Below are 13868 nucleotides of genomic sequence, written 5' to 3' on the forward strand. Positions count from 1 at the left end.
TCCTGGTGTTCACGCTCTGCCCATTCCCTGTTGTGTGGGGAGTGGCATTTTTAAGAGAAGGCTGGATAGGCATCTGCCTGGGGTCATCTGACCCCAGCACTCTTTCCTGCCTAGGCAGGGGGTCGTACTCTGATCTGTTGAGGTCCCTTCCAACCCTAGCATCTATGAATTATCTGAGTTCTGGGAAACTGCCCCTCCCCACCCCACCATACGCACTCTCACAAGTCAACAGGGGTGCAGCCGCATGTCGGGCAGGTAGCAGTTCCTTCCTGCCTGCCTGCAAGACGCTCCATGCCACTTCAACTCCCAGCCAGACCGCATGTTGCACCTCTGCATTTCTTGGATGTCCATTGTAATTCCCAGCAGCCAGCTGGGACCAGCCCCTGAAATCCAGAACTGTCCTGGCTAAAGCAGGACACATGGTCACCCTACCTATCAGCCTATGGACAAACTTAATTGCTTTCAAGGGGGAGCGGGAATAGCTCCTTGGGAGTATGCATCAGCTATTATGATGTAACTTACCATTGCATGCTCCTCTAGTGATACTAGCCAATCAGTCACAGTAGCTTTAAGATGAATGAAACAGGGTTAAAGTTGCAATACTTTGCTGTGCTTGTGTTTCCGTGGCAATACAGAGGTAACTGTTACATTGCAACATGTTGTATCATTTGTTATCTGATATCAGTGCAATTGTCACATCTGTCTGTTTGCTCAGTAGTACAGAAGTTGGTAGAGCAGGGGCAGGCAAAATACAGCCTGCAGGCCACATCTGGCCCACCAAGCCATTCTGTCCAGCCTGTGGGCCCCTAAAAACATTTTAAATTAATATTTATCTGCTCCTGGCTGCCTGTCAAAGATGGCAGGAGCCAAGGGCAGTAGGAGCCCAGCTCAGCCCAGCCCTGCCCCACCCCCAGCCATTTCCCTGCCTTCCTGCCTGCGCACTGCTCCAGCACTAGTTGGCTTCTGGCTGTATTGCCAGACTAGGGAGCACAGGGCCGCACCAGTACCCCGGGGGGGGCGGTCTGTCTGTCTGTCTGTCTGTCTGTCTGTCTGTCTGTCTGTCTGTCTGTTTGTAGGGGTGAGTCTCACATGCATACCCCACCATACACATGCACCCATGCCTCCCTTGCACTGCCATACACGCAGACCTCCACACCCATACCCCCTCACACACCTCAGCCATCCTTCCCCTATATACCGCCTCCCACAAACCCCATACCCACCCACACCCGACATGCTCCCTGACCCCACACCCACACCTATACCCTGCCGCAATATACAAGAGTAAGACTTCATTTTAAGCTGTTATATACAGTCACCTCTATGTGCATTACACAAACATGTGTAAACCAGGACAAAAATATTTTTGAAATAAGTGTTTTAGATGTTCACTTTTTAGAATATAATTTGGTATTTTTCTGTTCCAAGATTGCAAAATCCCTTGTTGAAAGGAGTACTTCTGGGGGCAAGGGAGGGACTTCTGGCGGCAAAGGTCAGGGGGTGGGACTTCCAGTCACAAGATGGTGACCAAGGGGTGGGGCACCTGTCAAGGGGCGGGGCTACATGGGTACAGCTTGCCAAACTTGGTAAGTGGCCCTCCACCCAAAAGAATTGCCTGCGTCTGTAGTAGACAACATTGGTGATGAGCAAGGATCCTGGTTTTCCATGATAAAAAAAATTGCAAATTCTCTGATAAAAAAGAACCACACAAATTCTCTAATTAAAAACCCTAAATCCATTATTAAAATGAAAGGCCACTCTATTTATAGGTATCAGTTAAATACAATGTTTTCTTGATATATTTACAATTTTAAAGTAATTTGGAAGCCTACCAGTGCTTCAATCACAGTAATAAAATAAATTCTAAATGCCTATAAATTTTGGTGTCTGATTTTGGGTTGCTTATCATGGAAAATAAGAGCCCCCCTGCCTTCTTCCTCAAAGAGCACAGATCCAGGCCCCTCACTCCCCATCCATAGCCCACTGGCCCTGCTGGTGCCCCTCACAGCTCCCCTCCCCACACACACACCCTGCCCCCCCCCAGCCCTGTCAGAGGGGTCCCCCAGCTGCCAGGGCTGCGGGAACCTGGGTCCACAGCCCCCCTGCCAAATGCAGCAGTGCCCAAGCCCCAGCTGCTGCCCCTGAGAGGTAGAGCAGGGCTTCTCGGAGAAGCTCCTTGCCACTGTAAACTTTGTGCTGCCCTGGCGAGCCATCCCCTGCCCACATGGCAGCAACAGGAGCAGCAGCGCAGTGTTGTGTCCCTTCCTGATGCTACTGTCACATGGGCAGGAGGTGCCTCAGCAGGGCAGCATGGAGTTTGCAGTGACAAGGAGCTTCCCCGCATGCCCCCGTTCTGCCCTGCCATGCTGGGTTGTACCCACTGGGCTATGGAGGCTCTAGGGGAGGGCAGCAGGGGGGGCACCTACACCCGCCCCCACCTTGTGCACAGATCATGAGGCACAAGTGTTGTATGCACAGGGTATACAATGTGAATTAAAAACAAGCAGGAATCTTATCCGGATAAGACACAGCACTACATTTATTGGAACATAAGAACAGTTCCAATTGTTTGCAGTCTTCAGCCATCAGGGTGAAGCATGATCTAGTATTTGGTAATCCTTATCTGCTGACTCAGTGTTGCTGCAGCCTTTAACTGTTAAACCATGGAAGGCTATTTTCACCTGCTGCAAAAGGACTGTCTTTCTTCATGTTGTCACATACAGACATCATTCACTCTTTCCACATATGCCAGACATACCACAAAATATAAGCAAGCGTTTACCTTATACTAAATTTAAGTTCTAAAGTCATGAGACCAATATGTCCAATATATTTATGTTAAGCAATAAGACATTTAAAATAGATGGTTAATTCCAGAACATTAATAATGACTGATCAAATTATTGTAAAACGTAAATCGTAACAAGATTATTTTAATGGTTAAATATTTCATTATATAAAAAGAAAAATAACAACATAAGCAATCAAAGCAATTATAGTTACTGTAGTACTATACAGGTCGCCCCTGTTCCCTCGGGAGTGTGTGGAGCAGCAGCGAGCCATCTCCACCCCCTGGGTGAGCTGTCCGTGGGCCCATTGTGCTCCCACCGGGGCTCTGCAGTTGCAATCCACACACATCCCCTGGCTGGGAGCAGCCCCAGCCCCTGCCCTGCTCAACTCCCTCCTTCTCTATGGGAGCCTCAATCCCTGCCCCCCCACTTACCTGCAGGAGCCATTCTCAAGGCTACCTGGGGCCATGTGCATATACATGAAATCCCATGAAATATGAACTTTCATTTCTACTCAGGAGAACTTTTACAGTCTTCTCTCTGATGTCTGATGAAGGGTGTTTGTGCCCAAAAGCTTGCAATTAAAGAATTTTTTTTGCAAAAATTTTGTTGGCCTAATAAAAGATATCATCTCTGCCATGAACCCTGATTGCTTATATACATGCACATGGCACCACCTGCCTGACCGCCCTCCTCTTGCTCCCCCAAGTCCCCTGCAGGCTAGAATTTTGCCAGCCTGCAAAGAGCTCTTTGCAAAACTGCAAATTCCATGGATTTTTCTGTTAAAATAAAAAATCCACATTTTCCTTGGGCAAAGGGGAAAATCCATATTTTTTCCATTTTCCCATGGGAAACAGTAAACCCAGATCCCTGGTGATGAGCTTCTTAATTAAGCAAGAGAGCACCCACACTGAAATTGGTGCCATTTGCATAGTATAACACTGGTAGCTTTGTACCTTCTGGGTTTCGGCAATGACTTGACACATTTCCTGAGAAGGCGATCTGTTATCAGTCACAACTGGTCGCTGGTGAAATCTGTCACCAGGCTGATATTCCATCAGTGGGGAAATCCAGTGGTAACCCTATTTGTTCATGTCAGCTACCCAAACTTTTGCTTCAGAGGTGGCATATATCTAGGATCTTTGCCAGACATCTTCCTTCTCCAGTGGCATCAAGGATTCCTTTACATCAGGGATGCTCAACCTCTGGCCTGCTGGAAGTGGGGAAGTTTGGCAGTGTGGAATCAGTGGCAGCTAACAGTGCCACCCCTCCCCACTGCCAAATTCCTAAGCCCTGCATGGTAGGGCTGCATCCTCTTCACCTACATGGCTGGACTGGGACTGGGTCACATCCTCCCCTTCTCCTCACAGCTGGATTGGGGCTGGGCCATGCTCCCTTTCCACAGGGGACCAGATCAGGGCTTGGCCACACCCTCTCCCCCCCCATAATTCTCCACTAGCTGAGATTCATCTGGTGTGTGCAACCTCTGGTCAGTCTTCCAGGCCATCCCAAACTCTTGGTGCAAAATCAGGAAATGTGGACCCAGAATAGGAAGATATCTTTGGCAAAGATGTACTCATCTAAATGTCACATGATTCTTGATGTGGGTGGCTCAGCACAGTGCCAAGTGACCAGTAGGGGAGATCCTTGAGTATTTGCAGCAGTTAAAACATTCTGGACTTTTAGTTAGCTCAGAGTCCATATTCCAATGATATCAGCTTGTCATCCACCAGTACAGCTGCTCTCTATTTTCTTTTCTCCCATGGTATCAAGATTTCTCAAGAGGCTAGTGGATACTTATTGTGGTCACAAAGCCTACTCCAGTAGTGCATTTTTACATCAACTTTTTAAAACTTAGGAAGCCTGTATTGTGCATTGTGGGATGTTCCACCTACCCTCTTATGTTCAACACGTTACTGGAACCTTGGCCAAAAGAGTGGAAACTTTGAGGCACTCGTTGTGGAGCTACTGTATCGTTTATCCTTTAAAAACAAAATTGTATGGGGACCCTCAAGCAATCTATTCTACTTAAACCAATTAATCTGAAGTCTTCTCAAAGCTCGCTTTCCTTGCAGTGGAAAAGGGAAGCTACATACTTTAGATATATCCAGAATTCCAGTATCTGAAGCTGACAGACCCAAGTCTTTTAGATTTTCTCTATGTCTATTTGTGGCCAAGCTGGCTACTACAAGGCTCAAGCCAGTTCATGGAAAAGACTGAAAATGTATTTCACTCTGTTATCAGCTGGTTGGTATACTTCTCTTTCCTCCATTTAAGAGTATTTTGGCAGAGCTCAGGTGGCTATTTGCTCTGCTTCTGCAGTGTACTGGTATTTCAAATCTGTTAGGCAGTTATGTGGATCATCCTACGCACATTTGTCTGGTGTTATGTGCTGGATTTAGAGTGCTAGATCTGATGCCAGATTTAGGAGGGCAGTGCTCCAATATCTGTTTGATGCTCCTCAGTCCCATCATCCTGAGTGTGTACTGCTAACATTTAGAGAATCCACATAGACACCATGAAAAGACCAATCAGTTGTTTAGCAGTAGCTGATTCCTAGAGGTGTTGAAGCCAGTTGGGACCCTACATCCTGCTTCTCATCCTTGCTGTAGGAGTGCTCAGGACCATAGACTTTGCATTACAAGGGAATAGGAAAGGATTATACTTGCACCATCCTTTATGCCCTCAAGTAGGACCATGAGAGGGCACTGGATACAATGGCTCCAGCAGTCAGTGATTTATAAAAGATTCAGAGTTCAAACACAAGAGGTGCTCACTCATCTTACAGTGGGATCCAGATTGACACATTCCAGGGAAGCATGGTTCGTGCAGGATGAATAAAATAACTTCCTTTTCAGTTCCAGCTGTATTTGGATTTATACCATCAGGAAAATGCAGATTTTATGTAAACACTATACTGTGATTTTATATAAACTCAACTATTTTCATTTCCCGTACGGTACCAGGTAGATTTTTGGAAATTGTTTTCTTGTTATGCTGTATGGAGAAATGGGTGAGAGCGGTTACGTGCATTCTAGCATGTGCGACATTTCACTTCTGTAAAACTGAAAGAAAGCCTGATAAATGTTGGGCTTAGAAAAACAGTTGGTAGGATTCAGGGAAACCTCAAGCTTTAATTGTAATGCCTTAGGGTGATTTTCGTCTTGCAATACACATTGACATAAGACTTAATAATGCCTGGTTGCACAATTATAGAATGAGATTTAATTGACAGTACTTAGTGCGTAATAGGTAAATTTGCCTAAACCATTTCCTGAATGTTTACATGAAGAGGGGCACATACTGAACCTAGTAACTCTACTGAAATCAGTTGAAGTAAGGAAAGTACTGAGAGCAGATTTTAGCTTATTGTGTATAATGTTCTCTCGCATAAGCAGAGTGATCGAAAACTTTAACTTTCATTATAAAGGCAAAAGCATTAAATGGGGTCAGTGTCAGAAAGGGACTGTCAAAATAACCTCTTTGTGCTTTGCATATCAGAGTTTCAGTTGAGGTTAGTCTGGAGAAATGAAAGGGAATTTCATCACCCTGCTTTCCCCCCAACCCCAACTTAGATGAAGTAATGAGTTTCTTTTGGCTTGCTTACTGTTAGCGATTACTGATCTGGCTTTCTCGGCCTCTTGTAGGCTCAGCTCACTCATGTACTCTAAATTTATATGCAGTCTCTCTAACCTAAAAGTCAGCAGCTTACTGGTCTGCATGGTTTGGTTTTGGACTCTCCCACTCCAGGTTCCTGCTCTGGGGGTTTCTCCAACAGCAGGGTAATACTGATCTGAGGTCCAGAGTCAGGACACAGTACAAGAGTGGCAAGCAGCAGAGGCACAGACGTTCTCTTTTGTGGATTGTCCACTGCAGCAGGGGAGGATTGTCACCTTTGTGCTACACTCCTATTCTTATGCAGCCCCAACAGAAGCTGCCAAGTGAAACTTCCTAAGATTTACTAGATGGGCGTGGAGGGCTCTGTGGGTATAGCCACACCAGATGGAGTGTAGGCATTTGCAGTGCTGTTGTGAATGTTAACCACTACTTAGCTGCTGGGTCTCTCCAAATCTAGACCTGGTGGAGCAAGCAAGTAGAACTCCCCTAAAATCAAATGCTGTTGTGGTACTTGACAGGGCTGAGTTGGTCACTATCCTTTGAGTCCTGTCTGTTTAGTTTACTGACACAAATGACATTTATGCTACTGTCAGTTCAGTCTATATCCTCATCAAAATTGCTAGCTAATTGCCAGCAAATTACTGTCAAAGAATCCTTGTTACCTGTGGTGATGGATGCAGTTGAAAGGATGCAGCTTGAGTTTCAAGTATCCAGTTCTGACTGCGGTGCCAGAAATGAGACATCTTTTTTTTTGGACTTATTAAACTGAGCAAATGTTCTGTGGCAGTTGTTGAAGGGTAATAGACAACGCAAGTGACACAGACAGGTGTTGCTCTTAAAAAGGGTTTTTTCCTATTCTTATTCTAAGTTGTTAACTTCTTTTTCATTCTTTTCTCCTTTTTTTTTTGGCCATTTTGAGCTGCATTGCACAGAGGAAGCAGTGCATTCTGTGCGCCAGTTTCTGATTATTACAGACTCACTACTCCCAAGTTTCCATATACAAATCAATAGAATGGCACTGATGTAAAACCACCATTGTATCAGAATCAAGACCATTGTTCTCTGTTGCATAACAACACATTTCTTTGGGTAATGTCTGTTAACTCCCATGCTGCTGCTGAGGCAGCAATGAGGCCCACAGTCTGAATCCAGCCTGAGGGGGCTGGTCAAGTTTGACATTCCTGGTTTGCTATATCAGAGGTTCACTTCCATCCCTGTCTTGAGGAAGTCAGAATATCTGCAACTAATTTTTGTGTGCAAGTTGTTTGCTGGTCTTACTGTCTGCTGGAGTGAATTTCACCCGAAATACATTACACACATTTTTGGCCACCTGTTATAATAGGAGGGACAAATTAGTGGTTCTGTCATATTGAATGACCTCTGCTCCAAGCAGCAACCTCTTGAAATCCTTATTTATTGAATATGAAACCTATTCCATCATCTGTCACCTACAGAGCCTTTTTTCAAACGCAGTTAGTTGCAGGCTTAGGTATTACATTTAGAATAAATAGCCTTGCAAAATTGTGCAAACCAGGGGCTACTTTTTTCCAAGCAAGTTACAATGCAAGTTTGTATCATTTTCAAGGTCAACACAGATTTGGTTCCCAAACTTGTTAATTTTCATGGCTTTTACAAACCTGATGTTAAAAGTATCACCTGACCAAGTATGGTGCTCTGTTTACTTGTGTTTATAACATCTTGTATGTCTAACGTGTTTTATAACATTGTCTTGATGAATGCTTAAAAGGAATGTGTTCTGTAATAAATGGATTTAGTAACATTATATTGTCTGTATTTATCACGGAACTAAATCAAGCATTTCAGTGCAGTTGCGTATGAAACCAGAGATGATTTATTTAATTTTTGAGAATAAGCAACCAAAGAAATCCACATCCTTATTTAAAAAAAAAAAGTTTATTAGCAGATGATGAATTATAATCACTAATGCGACTAGCTTTGAGAAGTGTTTGAAGTCTTAGATTAGTTTTTGAAAGATTGCATTCTCTGGCACACTTTTCCACAAAGATGTAAGGAACAAGAAATAAGCTGGGAATAAAAACAATAATTAAAAATAGATGCAGGGGATCTGTTGACTGCTGAGGTTTTGAGTGATAAAATCATAGTTGTTACCATTTCCCAGAGTCAAGTAAAACTAATATATAGCATTCTTTAAACAAATTACAGACCCTGATACAAGATAGAATGATTTTTTGACCCAGATAAGAACAGGGAGTAAAATGTTCAGAAAGGGAGCAAAGTTGCATGAGTTATTATAAATCTACAGCTAATATGAGACCTTTTCCTTTCCACAACTGTTTTTTGGACAGCTTGTGGTTATCTCTTGTATTTTCCTCCAATAAGAAGCCCTACCAGGTGGGGCAACCTTTTCCAAACATCTTCAGTGCCTAACCTAGATATTTATGAAACCCAAACGTGGCAATTTAATGACTTTTTTTCTGGAACAGTCAATGCCACTTCTTAACTGCTGAAGCAGTCAACTCAATAGAAAGAAAGGATTCATAGAAGGCAATTAAATATTGGATCAGTGATGGGTTGGTTGCCTGTGCTTCTTCTGCAATTATCCTGTACAGAATTATTCCTTTGTAGTTTGTACCCACCTGAAAGGTGGTCTTTCGGTAGAGAGAAGATTGAGTTGACCTGGTTTGTTTGCCATGTTTTAATCAGCAAGATAGTACAGTAGTGTGTTTAACTCAGCATATAACTCAGCCCTCTGGCATGGAGCAGTTTCAAAGTTTTGTGTATTCATACATGTACCCTCAGGGTAGCATCTTTCATCCCAGTGTATCACATGCTTCCCATTATTAATAGTTACTACAAAATTGTGTAAATCTTATTATCTAAAATAGTTATACAGAAGGGTGGGGGGAAAGAATCCAAAATGGACTACTTCTGGTTACATGTTTTCTGTCCTTTCTTCTTCCTCATATGCACCTCTATCCTGAATGTCTTGCTTCATCTTCAGTCTGTATCTTGCTTCATCTTTATATCTTTGTGGTGGCTGCTTCATATAACTGGAATTTCCTTCCAGTAATTATTCACCAAGGACCAATTCCTCAAAGGTTTTTGGGTGCTAACTCCTTTCTCAATGGGACTGTGATGACTAAATACCTTTGCGGAGCAGGGTCTAAATAACTTCCTTCTTTTTGTTTACATTCCCCCTTAATGCTTTTGAAGCCTTTTAGGGATAATGGTACAAATATAAAAAATCATTTGAAAATCACACTACTTAAGTCTCAGTCATCAGTTTTTGCCTTATATGAATAGACTGCAATATTTTTCATTTAGATTGTGAATTTAGAGGCTGTGTCATCAGTACTATTTATGCTGCTATAGTGTCCCAATCCATGGCTTCTAATATCACTCCCACTTATGGCATTAGCACTGAATGTTGTAATAGGGCCTGTTATTTTGCTTATGAATTATATCTGGATTTGATGCTGCATCATAGTATAGAAGACCTTTAATGTTCCTTCACTGACATTTCCTTCTTTTCTCTCCTTATAAACTGGTTTACTGAGCAGTTTCTATCCTCTTGGGCAATTGCCTTGAAATATTTTTTGCATGAAAGAAGACTTAATCCTCGTGGAACATCATGTGTATGACACATCCATCAGGAGTTGTCCATGTGATACTATTTGTGAGATTCTTTGGATTGCTACGGTATGACAGTAAAAATTATACCAGTTACAGAGAAACAAGCTTCTCAGTCACCATTCAGTGGGTTTCATCTTCCTGAAGTGTGGCCATTTGACTATTGAACCAACACTCTAAATCAAGGGTGGATGATTATTTTGGCTGGAGAGCCACTTAATGAGTTTTGGTTACCTCTCAAAGATCACGTTTCTCTCTCTCTTATCCTGATCCCCACGCCACCTGATCACACTGCCTAGAACTGCAGCACACCCTGATTCCCACCCTTCCCAGAGCTGCAGCACGCCCTGTTCCCCACCCTGCCTGGAGCTGCAGCATGTCCTGATCCCCACCCCACCCAGAGCTGTAGGATGCACCAATCCCTGCCCCAACCCAGAACCTGCCACCCACGCCTGCATCTTATACCAGCACCAGCGTGGCACACTTGAGTGCTCAGGTGGGCGCCAGCATCAGCTGTGGATGCAGCCAGTAGGTTCCAGATGGAGATGGGGGCATCCATTCCAGTCCACAACTTGACATTGTGTCAGCACTGGGCCTAAGCAGTGCCTCCCACCCACCCACCTGGCACCATGTCTGTGGACTGGATCACATGAGTTCGTGGCTGATCGCCTGTGGGCTGGATGCAGGCAGTTGGTGGGCCAAATTTTGCCCACCCCTGCTCTAAATAAAAGAACAAATATGTACAAAATTAGGGTCCGAGTAATGAAAAATTGCTTCACCCATTTTTTAAATGAGGCTGAGAGTTGCATTCTTGACTCTCAGTAACTGTGGGCTTGTTAATCTGGAGCAGAGTTCTCTAGCTGGTCGTTTATATGTGGCCCTTGAAGGGTTAACTCACAATTCTCTGTTTGGGCATCACTCTACTGCTGCTGGGCAGCAGTCCTTGGGTTCCCGTGCTCTCTCTTCCACCATCTGCCTCCTGCTCCTGCTCCTGCTCCTGCTCCTGCTCCTGCTCCTGGGGGTAGGGTAGGACAGCCTATGGGGCCAGGGGTACTTGCTAGAAGGCACAGTACAGTAGGGAGGTGGGGGCATTCATGGTGCAGTGGGTGCCCATGCTGCTTGCATCCTGACAGGCATGTGACTTGGCAGGAGTGTGTAACCCCTAGCCTCTCAGAAGTTGGACATCCCTGGTCTGAAGTCTCCCTGCCTATCTCTTTGGAGATGGATAACGTAAGATAGCATCATGAACTTCAGCCATTCAGGCCGTGTCCAGACGAGCACGGCTGTGAGGTATGTGGTGCTGCAAACATGTCTGCAGCGCAACATACCATGCGTTTAGATGTTCTCTGTGCTGAAAGGGTTCACTGCCCATGCGTGAGCTGCCCTGCTTTTTTTTTTCTGGGGTTTTTTTGACCCCTGAATATTCATATGCCACTCAAAAGTGAAGCCAGGCCACCCAGAGCCGTGCTGCAGCTGCCAGCCAGGCTCCACGCAGCAGAATTGCCCTGGGAAGGACCTCAGGTAGGGCTAATGGTGTCAGTCCAGTGCCGGGCCCAGCCTCTCCTACCCCACCCAGGGTAACTTGCCACATGCCAAAAAGTGTGTGACACAGGCGTTCCCCAGGGACAAGTAGTGGCAGCGCAAGGTGTGCTGCTGCTACTTATCCCCAGGGAACCAAACATCTACGCTTGTCTGGACGTGCCCTCAATCTCTGACAGCCACGATAAGGTTAGTAATTGTTCTAGAAAATGATCCTGGGACCTTGTTGCACGTTACACCTAGGGACATGTTAACTGCGCTTAAAATGTGAGCATTCAAGCAGTAAAACACGTGCTAACTGCCATTGTAGCACGGCAGAGTTAGGACATTTTGAGCTAATTTCTGACTGCTCCACAGAGGTAATATGATCAGGACACTGTTGCACTGCAGGGGCTGGGAGTGACAAGCAAGGGTCCAAGCCCCCCCCACCTCACCAGAGCTGGTTCAAGACACCTGTTCCAATGTCTCTAGGAAACTGTTTCAGTATGTGCACCCGTTGGAGGAATGGTTCTGTCATTTTCCCACACTGATCAGAACTGGCCTCTAGTTTGTTGCTTGTAGCTTCTTGCCCACATCAGCATGAAATTCACCCTTGCGCCAGAGTGTTTGCATCTGCTGTTTTCTCCTTGAGCCCTGCTGCTGTGCTTTAAGTGGCACTGACGTGGTTTATAGATCTTGTGATGACTCAGGGGTGCGTTTCACTCATCGGTTCCTATATGACTAGTTGGCTCATTAGAAAGAGAGGCTGGATTAGCATTTGCCTAAAGGTAAAGAACCTTTTTTTGTGAAACTGCTGTTCACATTAAATAATTGAAAAATAAAAAACTGTGATGTTATACCTCGTTTCTGAAACAGCCACCCTTTTAATTGTGAATGCTACCCTTCAAAATCTCTGCATAATATATAAATATCTAACCTGGCAACATTTGGTACCTCATAGCCCCATTTTAGTTTGAAAGGTATAAAAACCTGTTTGTGCAATGGACACAGAAACATTCCTCCAGCAAGCTGTTTTAGGAATAAGAAAGCTGGTTTCTTTATTTACATCCTGCATTTGTTTTAATTTTAATAATATTTAGCATATGAAAATAAATCAGTAGAGCTGTGAAATATAATATGGGGTTATTTTGGTATTCAGTTACTGTAAACTGAAGAGTTTTGTGTTTCTTGAGTGTTCATTAAAAATGTCCTTTCTCTTTCTCTCGTAGGTATCCTCATGGGAGCTTTCATAAAAATTATAGAGTCTCAAAAACTGGCCAACTGGAAGGTATATTTGAAGCAATTCAGCTTGATTTGTAGTTATGCTCTTTGGCAGTTTTAAATGCCTTTTTTTTTTTTTTTTTTGCAAAACTCATTTCTTTAGGTTTAATTTCCAAAGTTTTGTTTTCTTTTTGCTTTGAGGGTGGTAAATGTTGTCACCTTTGTGGCAGCATAACATTTTTTATGGCATGGCAAAGGTTGAGCAAACAGACATCCATGCCCCTTTTTATGCATACAGAGATGTACTTTAGAGATTCCCTAGGTCCCTGTAGGTGGAGAAATCCAGGGTTCTTTGCTTACAGACATGCCCTAGAGATTGCCCAGGGCATGAGTGGGAAACCCTGTCTTTCCCCTTTTACAGAGACAGACCCCCATAAGTGTCCAGGGTGTGTCTGTGTAAGCGAGAAACATGTTGTCTGTTGTCCCACAAGATTGGGCCCCTGCCCAATGCAGGACAACAGGTAGCATGTGTTTTGCCCAGTGAAGCAGATTAGTTCCCACCACAGCTGATCTTTGCATGGCAACCTCTGCTTATAGCCCAAGATAACCAGCACCATGAGCTACTTGTTTTTTTTCTTCTTTTTAAGGGTTTTATCTTGCTGAATGCAGAGTGCCTTCTCAAAGGTATCAAGCCGTTTCTGTTTCTGTTAAATTAACAGCAGTACAGGGTTCTCAGCATCTTGCAAGTTTAGAGCAATTGGAGTAAAAAACACATTAGTTTAATCTTGATTTTTTTTCATATTAGCTTCTCTCCATACGCTGTGCCGTGCACGTGGCATTAATGCTGTAATGCTGAGGCTTTTCTTGGAAAATACTGTTAGACTGTCACAATCCTAAATGTGATGCTCATGGAAAATAGCTAGTGGGTGGGCAGGCATGGCAGTAACCTGGAGCACTATAAAGAAGGCCTTAGGAGGACCCTCTTGTGCCCCCCACTCCAGCTGAAAGAGTAAGCTCCAGCTCTCAGCATCAAGAAAATGGGCAGCAGCAGCTGTACTAGGGGTGTGCAAGAGTGCCCACTAAATTTGTAGCCCAGTAGTCCAGGGTGCA

At 44.3% G+C, this 13868-nt stretch overlaps 1 protein-coding gene across 1 annotated transcript in view; it reads left to right on the top strand.

Moving 5' to 3' along the window:
• SLC9A8 (solute carrier family 9 member A8) overlaps window positions 1-13868 on the top strand; it is a 59439-nt gene that overhangs the window by 15711 nt on the left and 29860 nt on the right. Inside the window, exon 4 of the mRNA XM_019548111.1 lies at window positions 12767-12825. Within this exon, the coding sequence (XP_019403656.1) occupies window positions 12767-12825 (59 nt within the window). The remainder of the gene's footprint in view (window positions 1-12766; window positions 12826-13868) is intronic.

Source organism: Crocodylus porosus, unplaced genomic scaffold (assembly GCF_001723895.1).
Source record: "Crocodylus porosus isolate Cpor-Errol unplaced genomic scaffold, CroPor_comp1, whole genome shotgun sequence".
Taxonomy (NCBI): Eukaryota; Metazoa; Chordata; order Crocodylia; family Crocodylidae; genus Crocodylus; species Crocodylus porosus.